The sequence below is a fragment of the Malania oleifera genome, chromosome 13 (genome assembly GCF_029873635.1).
Source record: "Malania oleifera isolate guangnan ecotype guangnan chromosome 13, ASM2987363v1, whole genome shotgun sequence".
In the NCBI taxonomy this organism is placed as follows: domain Eukaryota; kingdom Viridiplantae; phylum Streptophyta; class Magnoliopsida; order Santalales; family Ximeniaceae; genus Malania; species Malania oleifera.
In genome coordinates this window covers 69160174-69183350 of record NC_080429.1, presented here as the reverse complement: position 1 = coordinate 69183350, position 23177 = coordinate 69160174, and the positions used below count along the sequence as shown (strand labels likewise).

The 23177-nt window shown below is 35.3% G+C and overlaps 1 protein-coding gene across 1 annotated transcript; it reads left to right on the top strand.

Moving 5' to 3' along the window:
- The first annotated feature begins 235 nt into the window (after positions 1–235).
- LOC131146779 (uncharacterized protein At3g17950) lies at positions 236–1307 on the top strand. Its single transcript, XM_058096560.1, has 2 exons — positions 236–495; positions 587–1307. The coding sequence occupies exons 1-2, from the start codon at positions 409–411 to the stop codon at positions 1070–1072; spliced, it is 573 nt and encodes a 190-aa protein (XP_057952543.1). The 5' UTR covers positions 236–408; the 3' UTR covers positions 1073–1307.
- The last annotated feature ends 21870 nt before the right edge of the window (positions 1308–23177 follow it).

Sequence of the window (23177 nt, the reverse complement as noted above, 5' to 3'; positions counted from 1 at the left end):
TTATTTTTAAATTAAATATTTCCATAAAAAACTTCATATTTATATCCTCTTCCATTGTTTTTAATCTAATTTTATAACTATATAAGTTACTCCATTAGTGTTTAAATAATGCATATATTTAATCTTATTACAAATATCTATCTAAAGAAAGAGTATTTGACTTGGTATTCCTTATACTTGTTGGTATGTGACTTCAAAAAGTCCATATATATTTTTATTTTCATCCTTGTCATATGTTTTAAGTTAAATGGCACTATTAGGAGTAGTGAAATACTACTACTACTAAGAAAAAGTTTCCTGCTTGCTTACAAAGAGATTGTATATCATGCTCAACCTACTAAAGGCTCCCCTAGGCCCTAAGGCCCTAAACAACAAGGGCAGTTTACCCTCGACAGAGGACCGGAGGCAATGGAAATTTTAGATCCAGCGAATGATTTGGTTCCACCTTCATCGCCTACAATCTCCTCCATTTCTTCCTCCGATCTCGACTCCCAGGTACCAATCAATCCTTCAATTAACACGCATTTTTGACATTACCATTTTTCTTCAATTGACTCACATCCTTCCCCATTTTTCGGTTCTGCAGTCGACGGGTTCGTTCTTCCATGACAGGAGCACGACCTTGGGGACTCTAATGGGCGTCAGCTTCCCGGCGACGGGTTTCAGGCCGCCGTCTCAACGCGAGACCCTCGCGATCCCCTCCGGAACAGGCAATGCTGCAGGCGGCGGAGTGGGGACGAGCGACGCGAAGGAGCAGATCAGGAAGACGGCCTCGTCGAAGGTGAAGGAGCGGCGGCGGAGGCGGTGGTGGAGGCTGTGCAGAGACGACACGGGGAGGTCGGCGTCGCTGGGCCAGTTCCTGGAGGTGGAGCGGGCTTTCGGCGACGGGGGATTCTACGACGCGGGAGCGGAGCCTGAAGTCGCTGTGCAGCCTGAGGGGAACGGGCGCCTCCTCTTTGCCGATGGGAGGGTTCTGCCGCCGGCTTCGGTTGATGGAGGTCAGTCCACGCCCGGGGCTTTTTGTAGATTTCCGGTTTCGCTCACCGGGGTTTGCTGTTGTGGGGTAGGTTAGAATTGAAGAGGCGTGTTTATTTTTCATTTTAATTTTATTTTATTATTCGCCGGATTGCATTATTGGGATTTTCTTTGTAAGTTGTTTTGACTTCTCTTTGGTGGTGATCGATTGTGAAGTTTAAATATTTATTCCAGCTTAAGGACAAAAGAAGCTCATGGATTTTCTTTTGCAAATGCTGGCCTTCTTTGATGATTTAAAACTTTAATGAAATTAACAGCTATGAGATTTTAAACTTTTTGCTTGCCTCTTCCACTTTTTTTTTTTTTTCACTAATTATTGGAAGAGTCTTTGATTTTTTTTTTTTTCTGGTTAAACTTTGGAGAGATTTTTGGGATTTTAAAAATTGAATATTTACTTCCTTTTGTTAAATTTGAGATGTTAAATTTTTTTGTTGTGAATTTAAAGTTATTTTTATTTAAAATTTTTAAAAAACTGTGTTGGGAAGCATATTTTTACATGCTTTGAGATAATGATCTAATCCTGAAATATATAATGATCTAATCCTAAAAAGATACGTACATTACTTGTTCATCATTAACAAGTTTGGTAAAATCCCCACATAATTAGGGAAAAATGTTGTAATAGGAAAGAGATTTTGAACCACAATTTTCCTTTGTTTCTTGACCCTATATCCTAACCTAAGTTTTGTCCCGTGTTTAAAGACTATCTTGAAGTTAAGACATCAATACCAAATCCCAACGAGACATAGATTAGGTTTAGAGAGTAATATTTATCCAAAAGAGAGAGTGCACTATCAAAAGAAGAAATATAGTAGGAAAATCAAAGAGGATGCACGACACTTAAAAGGGCACAACACCAAATTTTTTTTAGAAGTAATATTAGAGAAACACAAGAGGGGAAAATGAAGCAATTACAAGGAGTTAGTGATGGGAGTGAAGCCTAAAAGAGCTCAAAAGCTATATTGGTTGATTTCTTAGTGGGCTAGAGCTTCCAAGTTGACACTGACATGGTACAAGGTGGAGCACTGGTAAAGCCATTATCCACGCTACTAAGTTAAAACCTTGCAAACAAACATGCTCTGACTTTTAATTCTTTAAACGATTTACCCAAATAGGGGACTTGTCTCTATTTGCATCTTTGTTATTTGAATTTCAAATGAATCATAATCAAAATTTTGGGGCCCAAGGGGAGCTTATTCCCCATTAGTTATAGGCTAGGCTCTATATAGGTGGTAGTAGATTTGAATGACTTTCATTGGTATCGCACTCCATAATCTAATTGCACTCCCTTTGGCATGATTTGTATCATTGAATGTTATGCACGAGAAGTCGAAAGTTCTGAAGTCGAGACATTGAAAGGCTAAATCATTAATTCAAGGCAAAACAAGCTCAAATCGATTTATTAGTGGCAATGTAGGATAAAGTTTAGAAGTGTGCGAGAATACAACATCCTGATTGAGAGCACTATAGATTTTGATATATTTGATTGAGGTATTCAATATTGCATTTAGAGAAATTAAAGTTTCAATTTGTGCAGTAGATTTATTGTGATTCACTTAAAAGGCAATCTAGAAAAAGAAAATGTCATTTGCATCTGACATCTTGTCTAGTGCCTCAACATTTGCATGACATCTTCCATATAGAAAGGGCAAATACGACATTTGCATTCAACATCGTGTCTAGTCAAAGAGTAGCATGTCTTTTTGCCAAGTTTGAAATTAACATATAATCTGTCATAGCATTTATAATAGCAATTCATTTACATTATGAAGCCCTCTACAAGGAAACATCACATGGATTGGTGTTTATTTTTAGCGAAGCCATTTTTTTCTTTGTCAAGAGATTTTAAAATTCAACCATAGGTGATTGAATAGGTCCCATTAGTGGTTACTTTTCAATTCAACCCCGTATATTGGCGCATTCCCCGCCAGTGGTTATCTTTACTCTAGCTCTAGGATGGTAGTACATTCCTCATTGGTGGTTCTCTTTATTCGACCTTGGGTGGTGGCATACCCTACCAATGATTCTTCTTCAATTCAACCCAAGGATGATGGTACATTCCTTACCGGTGGTTATCTTTGTTTGAACCAGTTGGATATGTGGCTTATATTGAGTGGAACACATGTGCCATGAAAGTATGGTGAAACAAAAAACAAGGAAGTTGAGCTGTAAGAAGAAATCGTCGACTGTTTGGTCGATGGTATGATTGATGGTTTTGGTCTCAAGATATAATCGTCCACGATTTCCCTAAATCCATCGACGATTTCAGTCTGCACAGGAACAATTCTCGATATTAAACCATCAATGGTTTGCTGAAACTGTCGACGGTTTTATTTGGCGTAGATCACGATTTTGAATCGAGAGACTAGTAGATTGCGAGATTCAGAGGATTTTCCTCCAGAATTTGCTACAGAAGTGTTTTAGAAATATTCTAAGTCTTTTGTACGCATGGGGTTAGAATAAAAACAATATTCTGTAAAAAACAATATTTTATAACCCTTGATGTAAGCTTTTGACGATTTGATAGTGAAAATTAGCTGCTTGCTACCATGGACATAGGCACATTGCCGAACTACGTAATTTCTTGTGTCGTGTGTTCTTATAACTTTATTTTATTCTCTTTGTGAGTGTGTTTCCGTATATTTATCGTTGGTTGCTTGCATTGCTTGTTCCGGATTCAATTTGTGTTTTTCTGCTGCGCATTGGTATACTACCACTCTGCACGACAAATTTGGTATCAGAGTCAGGTTGGTTGCAATGGATGGGATTTCTTCATCGAAGTTTGATATTGGTATGTTCTACGGAATGAGAAATTTTGGACTTTGGCAGAGGAGGGTTAAGGACGTGTTAGTGCAACAAGGTATGGTGAAGGCACTGTACGGAACGAAGCCAAAAGACATGGACGACACGAGTTGGAAGGAGTTGGAAGTGAAGGTTGTGGCTACTATTAGGCTTTGTCTGGCTAATGGCGTGATGTATCACGTCGTGGATGGTGAATTGTCGACAGCAATTTGGCTGAAACTGGAGAGCCAGTATATGTCTAAGTCTTTGTCAAAAAGGTTGTATCTTAAGAAGAAACTTTACGAGCTTTAGATGGCAGAGGGTTCAGATCTGATTCAACACATCAACATATTCAATCAAATCATCAATGATCTAAAGTAGGTTGGTGTGAAGTTTGAGAATGAAGACAAAGTGTTGATGTTGTTGAATTCCCTACCTACGTCTCCTACGTATGAGAACTTGGTTATGACTCTAACATGGGGGAAAGAAACCCTAAAGTTAGAAGATATCATAAGTGCATTGTTGAGTTTCCATCCGAGAAAGAAGGTCAACGATGAGAGTTCACAAGGTGAAGGGCTCGTGGTGAAGGGGAACCAAGATTGTGGGAGGAGCAAGTTTCGGGGTGGACCGAGTAATAATAAGGTTCAATCCAATTCCAAGAAGAGGAAGGACGTGCGGTGTTTTAAGTGCAAGAAAAAAAGGGCACATAAAACCCAATTTTTCATAGAGGAAGAAGGGGAATGATAAAAATAAAGAAGTTTCATCAAACATGATGGATGTAGCAAAAGAAGGAGACTCTGGAAGCGGTAATGGTGATATGCTCTCGATTTCATCTAGTTCAGACGATCTCACGGATTCTTGGATCTTAGACTCGGCGTGTTCTTATCATATGATGCCCAACAAAGACTGATTCACCACTTACAAATTGGTGAATTTTGCTTTTGTTATGATGGAAAATAATGTTAAATGCAAAGTTGTTGGAATGGGGAACATCGAAATCAAGATGTATGATGGTGTGGTGAGGACGTTATGTGAGGCAAGGCACATACCGGAATTGAGAGAGAATTTGATTTCGTTAGGCACTTTAGACTATAATGGGTTTAGTTATAAGTCTGAAAGTGGGATAATAAAGGTGAGTAAGGGTATTCTGACGGTGATGAAGGGGCATAGAGTACCAGGGAATATATACACAATGTTGGGTACTACTATTGTAGGTGGAGGTGTAGTTGCAGAGTATGAGTCGGATGATACAGTCTTGTGGCATATGCGGTTACGGCATATGGGTGAGCATGGAATGAAGGAGCTTCATAAGAGAAATCTGTTGAAGGGGGTCAAAACATACAAGCTAGATTTCTGCAGGTACTGTGTGCTTGGGGAAAAAAATACGGTCCAGTTCATGGTAGTCACGCACAAGACAAAGGGAATCCTCAATTACGTTCATTCAGATATTTGGGAACCGATGAGAGTAGCATCATGAGGCGCACATATGTACTACGTGAGTTTCATTAATGATTACTCACGGAAGGTCTAGGTGTACTTAATGCGGCACAATTCAAAGACGTTTGTCAAGTTTAAATAGTGGAAAGTTGAGGTGGAAAACAATACTTGGAGAAAGATTAAGTGGCTCAGGACGAACAAAGGAACTGAGTACACAAATTCGAGCCTCAAAGAGTTTTGTTAGCTGTATGGCCTAAGGAGGCATTTTATAGTATGTTGGACACGACAACAAAATGGTATGGCGAAAAGGATGAATTGAACCCTAGTTGAAAAGGCTCAGTGTCTCATATTGGATGCTAGGCTCGCCAAGAATTTTTGAGTCAAGGTGGTGAGTATGACTTGTTTCTAGGTTAACAGATCACCAAAGGCATCACAAAATGGGAAAGTTGGTGAGGAGGTGTGGATAGTTATCAAGGTAGACTACTCCAGGTTGAGAGTATTTGGGTATCCAACCTATGTGCATATTCCTGGTGAGAATATATCAAAGTTTGAGGCAAAGTTTAGACGTTACATTTTATGGGGTATCAGAAAGGTGTGAAAGAGTTCAAGTTGTAGGATCCAGTGGCAAACAAGGTGGAGATTAGCAAAGATGTGGTTTTCGATGACAAAACCATGTTGCGGTGTACTTAGGAAGAAGAAGAGAAAAAGGTGCTAGAAAACTGCAACAACAAAGAGCATGTTGTGCATGTGGAGTTGGAGACTCAAAGCCTAAATGTGGGGAGTTCTAGCTCAAGGGATTAACAAGAAGTGCAGGTGGAGTTAGAGACTCATGGTGGAGATGACAATGTAGGGAGCTCTAGCTTAGGAGACCAACAGCAGAGCAGTATAATTGTAGACGGACCCAGATGCATTGGTAGGCCACCGCCCAGGTATGATTTTGATGATCTGGTGTCTTATGCACTTACCACTAGTAGCGGGGATCCTACTACATTTCAAGAGGCAGTGCACAGTTAGGAGAAAAGTAGTTGGATGTGTACTTTGGTGGAGGAGATGAAATCACTGCATAAGAAATAGATGTGGGATTCAGTGGAACTTCTAGCTGGGAAGAGGACGATAGGATGCAAGTGAGTGTACAGGAAGAAAGAAACAGTTTTAGAAAAAGAATGAGAGAAGTTGAAGGCTCGGTTCCTAGCAAAGGGATACTTGCAAAGAAAGGGAGTTGATTATGATGAAATCTTCTCTTCTGTGATCAGACACAATACAATATGCATGGAGCTCGGATGGAAAGACAATGTTCTTCCACAGTGATTTGGAGGAGTTCATTTACATGACACAGCCAGAAGGGTTTTGTCAACCTAGACAGGAGCACTTGGTTTGTAAACTAAAGAAGTCACTTTACGGGTCGAAGCAGTTTACGAGGCAATGGTACAAACAGTTTGACGCCTATATGATCTGTATTGGCTACAGGAGGTGTGAGTACGGTTGTTGCATCTATGTAAGGAGTTTTGCGGACGGTTCTCTCATATTTCTGTTGTTTTATGTCGATGATATGTTGATTGGTGCGAAGGATATGACTGAGGTGAATCAGTTGAAGGCTCTGTTGAGTAAAGAGTTCGATATAAAATACTTGTGTGCAGCCAAGAGGATACTTGGGATGAAGATTCGCAGGGATAGAGTTGCAGGGAGATTTTGGTTATTTTAGGGCGACTATGTGGAGAAGGTGTTGGAGAGGTTTAGCATGGATAATGCTAAACCAGTGAGTACACTGTTAGCAAGTAATTTTAGGCTGTCTACCTCTCAATGCCCAAAGACAGACAATGAGGTTCCTAACATGTCGAAGGTCCCTTATGCCAGTGCAGTAGGTTATTTGATGTATTCCATGGAATGTACAAGGTTGGACCTGGCACAAGCTGTCAACGTGGTGAGCAAGTTCTTTTCGAATTCGGGTCGACAACATTGGGATGCAATCAAGTGAATTCTAAGATACTCGATGGGTAAATTATGTTCAGTAGACAACAAAGTGAACCATCAGTGGCAGGGTATATGGATGCCAACTACACCTAAATCCAAGGAAACCAGCAGTCAGAGGTTTGCATCCTTAGATAGAATCTGGGAGCATGATTATGTAAAGGGAAGGTATTAGCATCCTTTCACACCCATTCAGCGGACAATACTTGATTAGATTAAGTTTTTCTTTTAGATTTAATCAATCAAGACTCGAATTCTTCCTATTTTATTCAATTTATCTCATTTTAAAAAATAATGAAAAGTGAAACAAGAGTAACAATCTAACATGAGAACATGCATACTTAATTCAAATATAAACACATGCATAATCAAAAGTAAGCATGTCAAATAAAAGGGCACACAAATGAGGCACAAGAATACATACTAGAAGCTAGGAGCAGCATACCAAAGAACTTAAGGGAAACACTATGCAGAACAATGGAAGCATACGTGTAAAGTAGGTCCAGCACAAATATAACCAAACCAAAAAAGCTCGACCAAGGGGATTATGTGCACCAATTTCAAAAATTCTAATGGAATCACCATTGAGCAATCTCAATATGACTCTAATAGACAATCCACTCCTCAAGAGATGGTTGAGGACAACACAATCCCATTTTATTGAATTTCTCCTCATAGGGTGGCGCGCACACAAAGACGCAAGTACACATGCACATACATATAGAAAATGAACAACCATGAAATCAAACATTAAGTAAAACACACATTCAATAGTCACTCACAAGTCAACATACTAAGAAGTGCTCGAATTTTCTTCGTTTTTGTTATTTATAGTTTTTTATTTTTTTTTAAATATTTTTTTGACTCCAAAAACTCCTTAGCTTACTAACATTTCTAGAATTTTTTTATTGATTTTTTTTATTTTTACTATTTTATGAAATTTTAATGATTTATTGTGAAGCAAAAATATTTTTGAAAAAATAAATAAATAATAAAAATAAATAAAAAGGGAAAATTGATTTAACTCAGTCTAATTGAGTCAAACTGATTAAAAAGTCAACTTGAGTTAACCTATGTCAACTTAAGTCAACTCGAGTTAACCTATGTTAACTTGAGTAAACTCGGCCAAGGAGGAGAGGCAAGAAAAAATCAAAGGCTGACACGTGGCAAGGTGACATTAGCATGACATCACCAAATTCGTAAATCAGTGTCCTGTGGTGCCATCTCATTGGCACGCCTAACCACACCAGGAACATTGACATGGTAATGATCTAGCTATTCATAGAAAACACAAAGCAAATGGCCAAAATCGTCCCACGTGTCACCCACTGAAAGGTGACACATGGCCCACCTCAAGGCCCCCCTTTTTGAAAACCTATGTGTTGACACGTGGCAGATGACATCATGATGACGTCACCTAACCTATATCACGCCACCATGAATGAACCTATTTCATTGACACACCTCTCCTTACATAGATTGCTGATGTGATAATGATTTGATCATCTAGAGAAAACACACATCTCTTGGTCGGATCATGCCACGTGTCACCCATCGGTGGATGACATATGACATGGTATAGATTTTTTTTAGACTTAAAAATGTTTTTTTTTTATTTCTTAGTTTTCCAATTCCCTTTTGTTTTTCCTCTCTCTCTCTCTCTCTCTCTCTCTCTCTCTCTCTCTCTCTCTCTCTCTCTCTCGGGTTCCTTGCCTCACTCCCATAGTGCTAGTGCAACCTCTAAACTTCCTCCAATGAGCCACCTTCAGCCATCTAATGCTACAACAAAGGAACCCACGCTCACATAGGTTCAGAGATATATATATATATTCTCTCCTAGTTTTTCATCTTTTCTCTAGTTTTTCTTTCTTTTTCTTTTTCCAAATCTAACACTTTTTCTCTCTTCCTTCCTTTTTTTGTGTTTTGGTGAGCCCTGCCCCCACTAAGGATCATTTTTCCCAGACACTACAAAAAAATTGATTTTTAGTGACGAAAATATTAGTGACGAATTCAATTTCGTCAATAAAAGTTGGTATTAGTGACGGTTTTTAAGAACCGTCACTAATAGTGTAAGCAATAGTGACATTTTTAGCAGCCGTCACTAATACAACACTATTAGTAACAGTTTTAATACCGTCACTAATACTTTCATCACTAAAAACTGCATAGGAAGTAATTTTTCGCGAGGAGATTATTTCAAAAAAATAATAGTGACGATTTTAGGATATTAGTGACGAATTAAATTCGTCACTAAAAGTCACTTATTAGTGACGATTAGCTAACTGTCACTACTAGTATTTATTAATAAATAAAAATAATTTAGTTAACAGTATTAATGACGGATTGGGAGATTCGTCACTAGTAATGGGGTATTAGTGATGGTTTTGAAACCATTACTAATAGTGTTTTTATTTAAAAAATATAAAAAATAATATAATTAATAGTATAAGTGACGGATTGGGAAATTCATCACTAATAATGGTGTATTAGTGACGATTATGAAACAGTCACTCATAGTGGTTTTATTTAAAAAATATATAAAAAATAATTTAGTTAACAGTATTAATGACGGATTGAGAGGTTCATCACTAATAATGAGATATTAGTGATGGTTTAGAAACTGTTACTGATAGTATTTTTATTTAAAAAATATAAAAAATAATTTAGTTAACAGTACTAGTGACGGATTGGGAGATTCGTCACTAATAATGGGGCATTAGTGACGGTTTAGAAACCGTTACTAATATTGTTTTTATTTAAAAAAATATAAAAAATAATTTAGTTAACAGTACTAGTGACGGATTGGGAGATTTGTCACAAATAATGAGGTATTGGTGACGATTTTGAACCGTCACTGATAGTATTTTTATTTAAAAAATATAAAAAATAATTTAGTTTACAGTACTAGTGTCAAATTGAGAGATTCGTCACTAATAATGGGGTTTTACTGATAGTTTTGAAACTGTCACTAATAGTATTTTTATTTTAAAAAAAATTAGAAAGTAAATATTAGTGACGAATCTCTAGATTCGTCACTATTAGTGTAACGACCTGCTAAAATTCTATATATTTATATATATTAAGTTAAACTGCGCTAATAACTCCTGATGGAATAAAACATCAACCGAGACAGCGAGAAGCTGAAGTCAAGTATCCACAACATATACATATACAATACAATACTAGAGTGCTAAATACTCCCAAAATATAAATACATAACTGAACTAGGGCTACACAAAAATACCCTCTTTCCCAAAAACACTCACCCTCCTGGCAGGGTAGCACTGTAGCCCCTCTACTTGTGAGCTTGATATGCTCACCTAACTAGATCACCTGAAAAATATCAATTAAATGGGATAAGGCGACACTCAATAAGAAGAAATTTGTTATTACTAGGGTGTAGCAAGTGAGTCATATATTTGGAGAATCTACTTTAAACAAAAAAATACCATATATAACAAAACTAAGAAAACATGTACACCTGTTATCATATAAAACATGCTTACGTAGCTTAACATAAACTGATTATTCAGAATGTTCTATTCATAATACTGATAACACTTATAAGTATAACTATCGTCTGTAAATCTGATCATAATATGTATAAATAATAACTGTGAAAATTCCCCGAATGAATAACTGAAGTTATGACCTAACCCCTCATGACAAGGTTGTGCGGCCCAAAGGCGAGACCTAACCTGACTGGTCAATCAGGGTAAGTCAACTGAACTTCGACAGTCAGATCGGCACCCTCAATCCATATCTGATGGGGAGCCTGTCCTCAATATAGGCACAATCGACTTCTAAATACCACCTATTATCTGAATAGGGGTTACACTTTGAACTGAATATAACTACGGTACCATGCTCTGCTGCTGAATATGGTCCATCAAGGTCTGATACTATATACGTAACTGATATTTCTAAAGCAAAAATATTGTTTTAACCATGATTCTATAACATCTAAAATAACCATAACATCATATAAATTGTTGAGTAAACTGTAATAATTGAGTTTCTGAGATATCTGCGTATCTGAATAACTGAAATATCTGATTTACTGTATGAACTGAATGTTATGGTTTTGAAATAGGTATATTACAATATTATGAAAATACTGCAAAATACAAGTTTCTATGCGTATGCTGAAAATAATGGTATTCTGAAAATTATGGAACCTTGTACTGAGCTAATACTAACTCATGCCACACAATTAAATATCAACATTATCAAGCTCTGAAACTACATAAATAATCTAAATAATAATTTGCTGAAAACATATAATTTATACTAAATCATAATAAGTTTGCCTAGCATAGCATATTTCCCTTACCTGATTCCTGCTACAATCCCCTACTGTGACAGGTCTTACACCCACTAGGCTCCCCACTCAACACCCCTGAAAATCAAATATCTCATAACAAAATATCATTATTTCCATTCGTACTACTTTTCCTACAATTGCTGGAATGCTAAACTTTGATAAAAAAACCTTACCCTAAATCTAGGATTTAAGAAGACCATAATTAGAAGAACTGTTGTAAGTACTTCAAAACCAAATGTCATTTAGATATGTGAAGCTCTTATAAAATCAAAAGAAACTAAGAAACACTTTGTTTTAAAGAGCTTAAAACATGTTTTTGAAATTAAAGTAACAAAGGCCTTAACGGAAGGAAAGTGTTCAAAATAAAAAGTGAGTTTCTGATAAGCAGTGCACCTGACAGATGACTGTCTATCTATGGACAGATGACTGGCAAGTTAAAGGGTTTAATAAAAGTATTCTGGGTTTAAATTTTAATTGTGACAGATGACTGCCATGTCATGGCAGATGACTGCCATGTGGAGCAAATTTTAGATCTCAAAGGGAAGCTTCTTGTTAAAATTTTGAATTTCAAAATTTAATCAACAATTTAATGTTTTTTTCAAAGTTTACCTAATTTGATATGGACAACATCTTTCAAAATTTTGAATTTTAAAATTTAATCAACAATTTAATGTTTTTTCAAAGTTTACCTAATTTGATATGGACAACATCTTTCAAAATTTTGAATTTCAAAATTTAGTCAACAATTTTAATGTTTTTTCAAAGTTTACATAATTTGATGTGAATGTTGATCTTTCAAAATTTTGAAATTCAAAATTTAGTCAACAAATTAAATGTTTTTTCAAAGTTTACCTAATTTGATGTGGAAGTTAATCTTTTAAGTTGCCTATAAATACCTCTTTGGGTAATGAAAAAACACAATACTTGAAAACACAAGAAAAGAGAGAAATCAGACAAAATTTGAAATTCATCTTGTGCTGAAATTCTTCTGAAGTTCTTCTTTGCTCACATCTTTTGCTGGAGAGGAATTCTACAATTTTGATAGATTGAAAATATCAAAGTTCGGTTTCGGGTTGCAATTCCATTTCTCTTTTAAACGAACCATTGGTGACTTCTAAAAACTTTAGAGCTTCATATATTCTATTTTGCTTTGATTTTTTGAAGTACAATTTACATTTCAATTTGTACAACCTGCTCTAAATTTTGGGAGTATTTTTTGTACACAGAATTTATATTATATTCTTGTAGATTATGACGATTCCAGGTTTGCTGGATCGTTGGCTAGGCGAGGGATTATCACTTAGAGAGGTGCTGCTCTAGCCTTCTGAAGGAGTGTATAAAGGTATTGTTCCACCCGGTAAAGGAACAGGTTTAGTGAATCCTTTGGTGGTTTTGCCAAAGGCGAGGACGTAGGCTGTGTTGAAGCCGAACCTCGTAAGATCCTGTGTCTCACTCTCTCTTTCCTTTACTCTTTATTTTCAGCATATTTATATTGCGTGGATGGTTTAAATTTGAAATCATATACACTACGTTTATTTGGAAATCAAACAAACTTAAAGTTAATTTTGATTTGGGTTGCGGAAACCGAAAGGGAGTACGTTGGTTAAACCATGCTTTGCGAAAACCATACGGGAGTACGTTACTTGGTTAAAACACCTAAAGAAAATTAACTATGAGTTTATTTGAATTCTGAATTTTGGGAAGAGTGTGGATGTGTGGTTGTAAATCATATAAAAGAAGCAAATTTATTTTAACAAGCATATCATTCAACTACAAGGCTTGATTCATATTTATAAGGCATACATAAACAAACAACCATCCTAATTTCTTACTACTGTATATCTTAATTTTGGTTTGGTTGTTTGCCTTCAAATTGTGTTTGGTTAGTTTGGATAGTGTGGTTAATTGAAAGGTTGATTGGTGATTTAGTTGTTTAAGTGCTTGTGTTGTTGATTCTATAAAAGAAACCAAGTTATTGTTTGACAAATTAAACAAACAAGTAAAAGAATTAGATAAACAATAAAAGAAGTTAAGTATTCTTAAAAGGAATTAAAAAGAAAGTTTTTAAATTCCCAATTCACCCCCCTCTTGGGAAGCTATCCTAATTTCAATTGGTATCATAGCCTAATTATAGCAAAACCTAACAAGTAGCTATGTAAAGATCTAAATGGCACAAATAGGAGTAGCTCCCTTTGGTGAGGGTCAATCCTCAACTAGGCCACCAATTTTTTGTGGATTAAATTACACCTTCTGGAAGCAACGAATGAGAATCTATCTTCAAACAATGGACTGGAAGGCATGGAACGTTGTAACAAATGGAAATCTAATCCCCACTAAACTACTTGATGGAAAAGAGGTACCTAAAGAAGATAAAGAACTAAACGATTCAGATTATAAAATGTTGCAAATTAACTCAAGTGCAATAAACGCTTTATACTGTGCACTTGATGCAAATGAGTTCAATAGAGTAATAACATGTAAAACAGCCAAAGAGATTTGGGATAAATTAGAAGTAACCTATGAAGGCACAGTAGATGTTAGGGAAAGTAGAATCGATATGTTAACCAATGAATATGAAGCCTTTAGGATGAACTCCGATGAAAGTATAACAAGCATGTACACTAGGTTCACCCATATCATAAACTCATTAAGTGCCTTAGGAAAAACTTATTCCACCCATGAGATGATTCGTAAAATTCTAAGAGCACTTCCACCTATTTGGGAACCAAAAGCCACAGCCATTACGGAAGGAAGAAATCTTAAAACAACTTCCTTAGATGAACTCATAGGATCTCTTCTAACCTATGAAATGATGTTGAAAGAAAGAAGCACTGAAAACAAAAATAAGAAGTCTATAGCTCTAAAAGCTTTGAAAGAATATTCAAGTGAGGAAGATAATGAATCTAGTGAATTAGAAGATGAGGATTTAGCACTCATAACTAAAAGACTTGGAAAATTCTTAAGGAGAAACAAAAAATTCACTAGAAAATTTAACGGATCAAAAGCTGAAAAAGGAGAAAGTAATAAAAAAGAATACAAAAACAAAAATGATCCTCCCACTTGCTATCATTGTAAAAAGGTAGGGCACATCAAACCGGAATGCCCACAACTCAAGAAGGACAAGAAGAAAAAGAAGCCTGCAATGAAGGCAACTTGGGATGACACTAGTTCGAGTGAATCGGAAAGTGAACCAAGTGATCGAGAAATAGCAAACATGTGCTTCATGGCGCATAACGAAGAGGTAAACTCTTATTATTCCCTCTTTGAAGATTCGTGTAATGAATCTTGTAGTAATTCGTGTGAAAGTATGTCCTCTTACAAAGAACTTCAAAATGAATTACTCTTTTTACATAACAAGTTTATTAAAGTCTCAAAAAGAAACATTAGTTTGAAACAACAAAACGAGGCACTTAAAAATCAACTTGAATCTACAAAACTTGTTGAAGAAGAAAAAGATTTAAAGATTGAAGAACTTGAGAAGAAAGTAGATAACTTATCAAAAAAATTAGCTGAGTCTCAAGTGAATGAAGATAGCAAGATTATGCAAGAAATAAATAATCTCAAAAATCAAATTCAAGAGAAAGAAAAGGTCATCTATAACTTTACCAAAGGTAAGGATAACTTTGAAAAGATGGTAGGACAACAAAGGATGACAAACAACAAAGAAGGAATTGGTTATAATGGAGCCTCAAACAAAAGAAAGAAAAACTTGTATATGGGATATTTTGTAAATCAATCTAAATATAAGGCAAGTACTTCATCAACAAATATTCATGAGCACACCACATGCTACATGTGCAAAAAGAAAGGACACATAATGTTTAATTGTCCACTTAAGAAAAAGTATACAAAAGTAAAAGATGAGTGGAAGATAAGTGCTAAAAATAGACAAAATTTAAAGAAAATTAAGAAGGTTTGGGTTCCAAAAGTAACAACTTGAATCATTTCTTGTAGGTTTGCTTTAGGACCACTCCGTCTAAGGATAAATGGTACTTGGACAGCGGATGTTCAAGGCATATGACGGGCGATAAATCTAAGTTTACCTCTTTCACTCCAAAGGATGGAGGATTTGTAACCTTCGGTGACAATGCAAAAGGCAAGATCATCGGAATAGGTAAAATAGGTAAAGACTCTTCATTTTCTATAGATGATGTCTTGTTAGTAGATGGTCTAAAGCATAATTTACTAAGTATTAGTCAACTTAGCGACAAAGGATGTGAAATAATGTTTAAGAGAGAAAAATGCATAATACGAGATTCTAAGAATCAAAAAACGTTATTCACTGCACTTAGAATGAACAATGTTTATTGCATAAATTTTGATAGTTTAATCTCTCAAGACATAACTTGCCTAGCAGCCATGAGTGAAAATAGTTGGCTTTGGCATAGGAGGTTAGGACATACTAGCATGGATCTTATATCCAAACTCTCCAAAAAGAATTTAGTTAAAGGCTTACCTAAAACAAAATTTGTCAAAGATAAAGTATGTGATGCTTGTCAATTAGGAAAACAAACCAAGAAAAGTTTCAAAAAGAAGAAACATATATCAACTAGTAGACCCCTAGAACTCATACACTTAGACTTGTTTGGTCCTACTAGAACCTAAAGTTTAGGAGGAAAACAATACGCCTTTGTAATTGTTGATGATTACTCAAGATACACATGGGTGTTGTTCCTAGCTAACAAAGAAGAAGCTTGCAACTCATTAATCACTTTATGTAAGAAGCTTCAAAATGAGAAAGGGTATTATGTCTCAAATATTAGAAGTGACCAAGGAAGAGAATTTAAGAATCAAAATGTTGAAAATTTTTGTAATGAATATGGCATAAATCACAACTTTTCGGCACCTAGAACCCCACAACAAAATGGAGTTGTGGAAAGAAAAAATAGAACCCTCCAAGAAATGGCAAGGGCCATGCTTAATGAAAATGACCTACCAAAATATTTTTGGGCCGAAGCTGTAAATACAGCTAGCTATATAATTAATAGGGTTTCCATTAGATCAAACCTAAACAAAACACCCTATGAATTGTGGAAAGGAAGAAGGCCTAACATAAAGTACTTTCATGCTTTTGGATGTAAGTGTTTCGTCCTAAATAACAAAGACAACTTAGGAAAATTTGATGCTAAATCGGATGAAGGCATTTTCCTAGGATACTCCACAAATAGTAAAGCCTATAGAGTTTACAACAAAAGAACTCTAACCATAGTTGAATCGATTCACGTAGACTTTGATGAATCTAGCCCTCTTTTAAGAAAGGTTAAAAATGAAGAAAAAGATTATATATTCAAAAAGGAGGATGAGATAGAAATCAAGGAGGAAAATGAAATAATCAAAGAAAAGTCAAAAGATGAACTCATAGAAAATATGGAATTTCCAAAAGAATGGAAATATAAGAAAGATCACCCTCAAGAACAAATTATAGGTGAACCATCTAGAGGTGTGACTACTAGATCTTCACTAAAGAACCTTTGCAATCATTATGCATTCCTATCCCAAAATGAACCTAAAAATATGGAAAAATCCCTTAAGGATGAATCTTGGATAGTTGCAATGCAAGAAGAATTAAACCAATTTGAAAGAAGTCAAGTATGGAAATTAGTACCCAAACCGGAAAATCATTCGATCATAGGAACTAAATGGGTATTTAGAAATAAAAAGGATGAAAATGGTATAATCACTAGAAACAAAGCTAGACTTGTAGCAAAGGGGTACAATCAAGAAGAAGGAATAGACTATGATGAAACCTTTGCCCCTGTAGCTAGAATGGAAGCTATTAGAATGTTGTTAGCCTATGCTTCCTACAAAGAGTTTAAGTTATACCAAATGGATGTCAAAAGTGCATTCTTGAATGGATATATCAATGAAGAGGTATATGTTGAACAACCCCCTGGTTTTGAGAATATTGAAAATCTTAACCATGTATTTAAACTAACTACGGCTTTGTATGGACTTAAACAGGCCCCTAGGGCTTGGTATGAAAGACTTAGTGGATTTCTAATTGAGAAGGGATTTTTAAGAGGAAAAATTGATAGCACCTTGTTCATTAAAAATAAGGAAAATAATATACTTTTAGTTCAAATCTACGTAGATGATATAATATTTGGTGCTACAAATGAACATCTATGTAAAGAATTTGCAAAATGTATGCAAGAAGAATTTGAAATGAGCTTGATGGGGGAATTAAACTATTTTCTTGGACTGCAAATTAAACAAACAAAAAATGGGACTTTTATAAGTCAAACAAAATATATAAAAGATATAATACAAAAATTTGGTATGGAAAATAATAAACCCATAGGCACGCCTATGAGTACCTCCATCAGCCTAGACAAAGATGAAAAGGGAAAATCCATAGACACAAAGCACTATAGAGGCATGATTGGAAGTCTATTATATCTAACAGCTAGTAGACCTGATATAATGTTTAGTGTGTGTATGTGTGCACATTTTCAATCAGCACCTAAGGAATCACACCAAATTTCTGTTAAAAGAATCCTAAGATAATTAATAGGCACAATGGACTTAGGACTATGGGATCCTAAAGACACTAGCTTTGAAATGATCAGTTATTCAGATGCGGACTATGCCGGTTGTAAAATAGATAGAAAAAGTACTAGTGGCACATGCCACTTCTTAGGAAGATCTTTAGTTTCTTAGTTTTCTAAGAAACAAAATTTCGTGGCTTTGTCAACTGCTGAGGCCGAATATGTAGCAGCTGGTAGTTGTTGTGCACAAACTCTTTACATGAAACAACAATTAAGAGATTTCAATTTAAACTACACAACTGTACCAATCAAGTGTGATAACACGAGTGCGATTAACATATCTAAAAATCCTATTTCACACTCAAGAACAAAGCACATTGACATAAGACACCACTTCCTAAGAGATCATGTTCAAAAAGAAGACATAAATCTGGAATTCATCAATACAAATGACTAATGGGCTGATATCTTTACTAAACCACTCTCAGAAAATAGATTTATAACCATAAGAAGAGAACTTGGTCTACTACATAGTAGAGAAGTAAACTAAAAGGAACTAGACTTAAAGAAATATCTACAATCTCTAAGATCACTTAGGGTTTGTCTCTTTTAAGTGATCAAAATTTGTTTTGGCATGTACTTCGATGTGTTGTATAATTCAACACTGAGTTTGAATTGCTTTCCTTGTCTCTTAGGCTCATGATATGTGATATGCAGCATGCTACATGTGGATGTTTAAAAAAAAAAAAAATTGGTATCTTTAAATTTATATTTTGGAAAATCTAAGCATCAAAATTACTAAGTTGAGCACCATATGCATGATTGAAAATTCAAAAATGTCACAACACATATGAAATAAGAATGCCCAATTTGAAATATGATGTTGAATCTTGGCATGATTAAGGAGTATGTGGTCATATGTACATTTTAATGTTTACCCTTTTTGATTGATGTCAAAAGGGGGAGTAGTATTTGAGCAAAATCTTGGCATGATTGTAAGCTTGATGGGGATGATAAAGATTAAATTGATTAAAAGCATGATAAAGCATGATATTGATAGTCTGATATTGAAACTTGAGCATGTTGAGTATGATTAGAATGAAAAATAAAAGCGATAAGAAAATTGAGCAATGAGCATGATTGGACTTGAATTTACAAATTGTTAAAGAAATGCTTATCGTAAGGGGGAGTAGAATAAAGCAAGTTGTAAGGGGGAGATTTTTTATGCTTATTCATATTTTTTTGCTCCTCATTTGTCATCATCAAAAAGGGGGAGATTGTTGACTTAACTGGAGTTTTCAATCCTATTTTGATGATAACAAAATGAATGATGCTTTAACATATGATGTTAAGTGATGTGTTTTAGGTAAAAGAACTCTGAAGGTTGATAAGTTGAAGCTCAATGTTAATCTAGTGAAAGCACCTCAGAATATTGAAGGCAAGGAATAACAAATGAAGAAGCTTAAGGGCAAGCAAACCCAAAGTCAAAAGTAAACCTCAAAAGGTTGAAGGAGGCTGAAGGATTTAAGAAGACCATAATTAGAAGAACTGTTGTAAGTACTTCAAAACCAAATGTCATTTAGATATGTGAATCTCTTATAAAATCAAAAGAAACTAAGAAACACTTTGTTTTATAGAGCTTAAAACACGTTTTTGAAATTAAAGTAACAAAGGCCTTAACGGAAGGAAAGTGTTCAAAATAAAAAGTAAGTTTCTGATAAGCAGTGCACCTGACAGATGACTGTCTATCTATGGACAGATGACTGGCAAGTTAAAGGGTTTAATAAAAGTATTCTGGGTTTAAATTTTAATTATGACAGATGACTGCCATGTCATGGGAGATGACTGCTATGTGGAGCAAATTTTAGATCTCAAAGGGAAGCTTCATGTTAAAATTTTGAATTTCAAAATTTAATCAACAATTTAATGTTTTTTTCAAAGTTTACCTAATTTGATATGGACAACATCTTTCAAAATTTTGAATTTTAAAATTTAATCAACAATTTAATGTTTTTTCAAAGTTTACCTAATTTGATATGGACAACATCTTTCAAAATTTTGAATTTCAAAATTTAGTCAACAATTTTAATGTTTTTTCAAAGTTTACCTAATTTGATGTGAATGTTGATCTTTCAAAATTTTGAAATTCAAAATTTAGTCAACAAATTAAATGTTTTTTCAAAGTTTACCTAATTTGATGTGGAAGTTGATCTTTTAAGTTGCCTATAAATACCTCTTTGGGTAATGAAAAAACACAATACTTGAAAACATAAAAAAAGAGAGAAATCAGACAAAATTTGAAATTCATCTTGTGCTAAAATTCTTCTGAAGTTCTTCTTTGCTCACATCTTTTGCTGGAGAGGAATTCTACAATTCTGGTAGATTGAAAATATCAAAGTTCGGTTTCGGGTTGCAATTCCATTTCTCTTTTAAACGAACCATTGGTGACTTCTAAAAACTTTAGAGCTTCATATATTCTATTTTGCTTTGGTTTTTTGAAGTATAATTTACATTTCAATTTGTACAACCTGCTCTAAATTTTGGGAGTATTTTTTATACGCAGAATTTATATTATATTCTTGTAGATTGTGACAATTCCAGGTTTGCTGGATCGTTGGCTAGGCGAGAGATTATCGCTTAGAGAGGTGCTGCTCTAGCCTTCTAAAGGAGTGTATAAAGGTATTGTTCCACCCGGTAAAGGAACAGGTTTAGTGAATCCTTTGGTGGTTTTGCCAAAGGCGAGGACGTAGGCTGTGTTGAAGCCGAACCTCGTAAAATCCTGTGTCTCACTCTCTCTTTCCCTTACTCTTTATTTTCAGCATATTTATATTGCCTGGATGGTTTAAATTTGAAATCATATACACTACGTTTATCTGGAAATCAAACAAACTTAAAGTTAATTTTGATTTGGGTTGCGGAAACCGAAAGGGAGTACGTTGGTTAAACCATGCTTTGCGGAAACCATACGGGAGTACGTTACTTGGTTAAAACACCTAAAGAAAATTAACTATGAGTTTATTTGAATTCTGAATTTTGGGAAGAGTGTGGATGTGTGGTTGTAAATCATATAAAAGAAGCAAATTTATTTTAACAAGCATATCATTCAACTACAAGGCTTGATTCATATTTATAAGGCATACATAAACAAACAACCATCCTAATTTCTTACTACTGTATATCTTAATTTTGGTTTGGTTGTTTGCCTTCAAATTGTGTTTGGTTAGTTTGGATAGTGTGGTTAATTGAAAGGTTGATTGGTGATTTAGTTGTTTAAGTGCTTGTGTTGTTGATTCTATAAAAGAAACCAAGTTATTGTTTGACAAATTAAACAAACAAGTAAAAGAATTAGATAAACAATAAAAGAAGTTAAGTATTCTTAAAAGGAATTAAAAAGAAAGTTTTTAAATTCCCAATTCACCCCCCTCTTGGGAAGCTATCCTAATTTCAATAAGTATAACTATCATCTGTAAATCTGATCATAATATGTATAAATAATAATTGTGAAAATTCCTTAGATGGATAACTAAAGTCATAAATTATCCCCTCATAACAGGATTGTGCGACCCGAAGGCAGAACCTAACCTGGCTGGCCGAACAGGGTAAGTCAATTGAACTCTAACAGTCAGATCGGCCCCCTCAACCCATATCTGATGGGAAGCCTGTCCACAACATAGGCACGATTGACTTCTAAATACCACTTATTATCTGAATAGGGGTTGTACTCTAAACTGAATATAGCTACGGTACCATGCTTTTCTACTAAATATGGTCCATCAGGGTCTGATACTATATACGTAGCTAATATTTCTAAAAAAAAAATATTGTTTTTACCATGATTCTATAACATATGAAATAACCATAACATCATATAAATTGCTAAGTAAACTGTAATAACTGAGTTTCTGAGATATCTGCATATTTGAATAACTGAAATATCTTATTTACTGTATGAACTGAATGTTATGGTTTTGAAATAGGTATATTGTAATATTCTAAAAATACTTCAAAATACAAGTTTCTGTGCGTATGCTGAAATCATGGTATTTTAAAAATTATGGAAACCTTGTACTGAGCTAATACTAACTCATGCCACACAATTAAATATCAACATTATCAAGCTATAAAACTACATAAATAATCTGAATAATAATTTACCAAAAACATATAATTTATACTGAATCATAATAGGTTTGCCTAGCATAACATATTTCCCTTACCTGATTCCTGCTAAAATCCCCTACTGTGACGGGTCTTACACAAGCTGGGCTCCCCACTCAACACCCTGAAAATCAAATATCCCAAAACCAAATATCACTATTTCCTTGCATACTACATTTCCTACAACTACTGGAAAGCCAAACTTTGACTAAAAGACCTTACCTTGAATCTGCGATGAAATTCAACTCCCTCCCACCAACGATTTGCTCCGGCATACTTAGGGAGAACTTCCCCAGGAGCGTCGTGGTGGCCTTAGATTGTCGATCCGACGAACGACAAGGCCGAAATCGGAGAGAGAGAGAGAGAGAGAGAGAGAGAGAAAGAGAAAGAGAGAAGGAACCGTAGAGAGAGAGAAGAGAAAGAGTTTCGATGAATTTCTATGTAAAAATCCTCGTTTAACACTATTTATACTATGGCCTTCGTCCACGAGGTCAAGAAGGCAACTCGTCGACAAACTCCCCCCCTCACCGATAAAATTCAGAGTTGCCCAGATATATTCTCGGTATCTACTCATCGACGAAAGACGCCCTCGTCGTTGAGCCCAAAGTGTAACGTCGTCAACGAAGTCTGCTGCCTCCTTCTATTTCTATTTCTGTTTCCATTTCTCTCCCTCTTTATTATTTAAATACCATTATTCTTCGGATCATTACAATTAGCACCTTATTAGTGACGAATTTTGGAACCATCACTAATACTACTTTTATTTTAAAAAAATAAAAATAATTTATTTAAGAATATTAGTGACAGTTTTGAAATCGTCACTAATGCTCAAAACCTTAAATCCTTAACCCGACATATTTTCCCCCACTTTCCCCAAATTCTCTTCTTTCTCCTGCCCACGTCGTGCTCCTACCATCTCCTCTCGCCCTGCTCCTCCCTCCTCCTCCCCCTCGCTCCTCCTCCCTTATGCAGCAACGTCCTCCCGC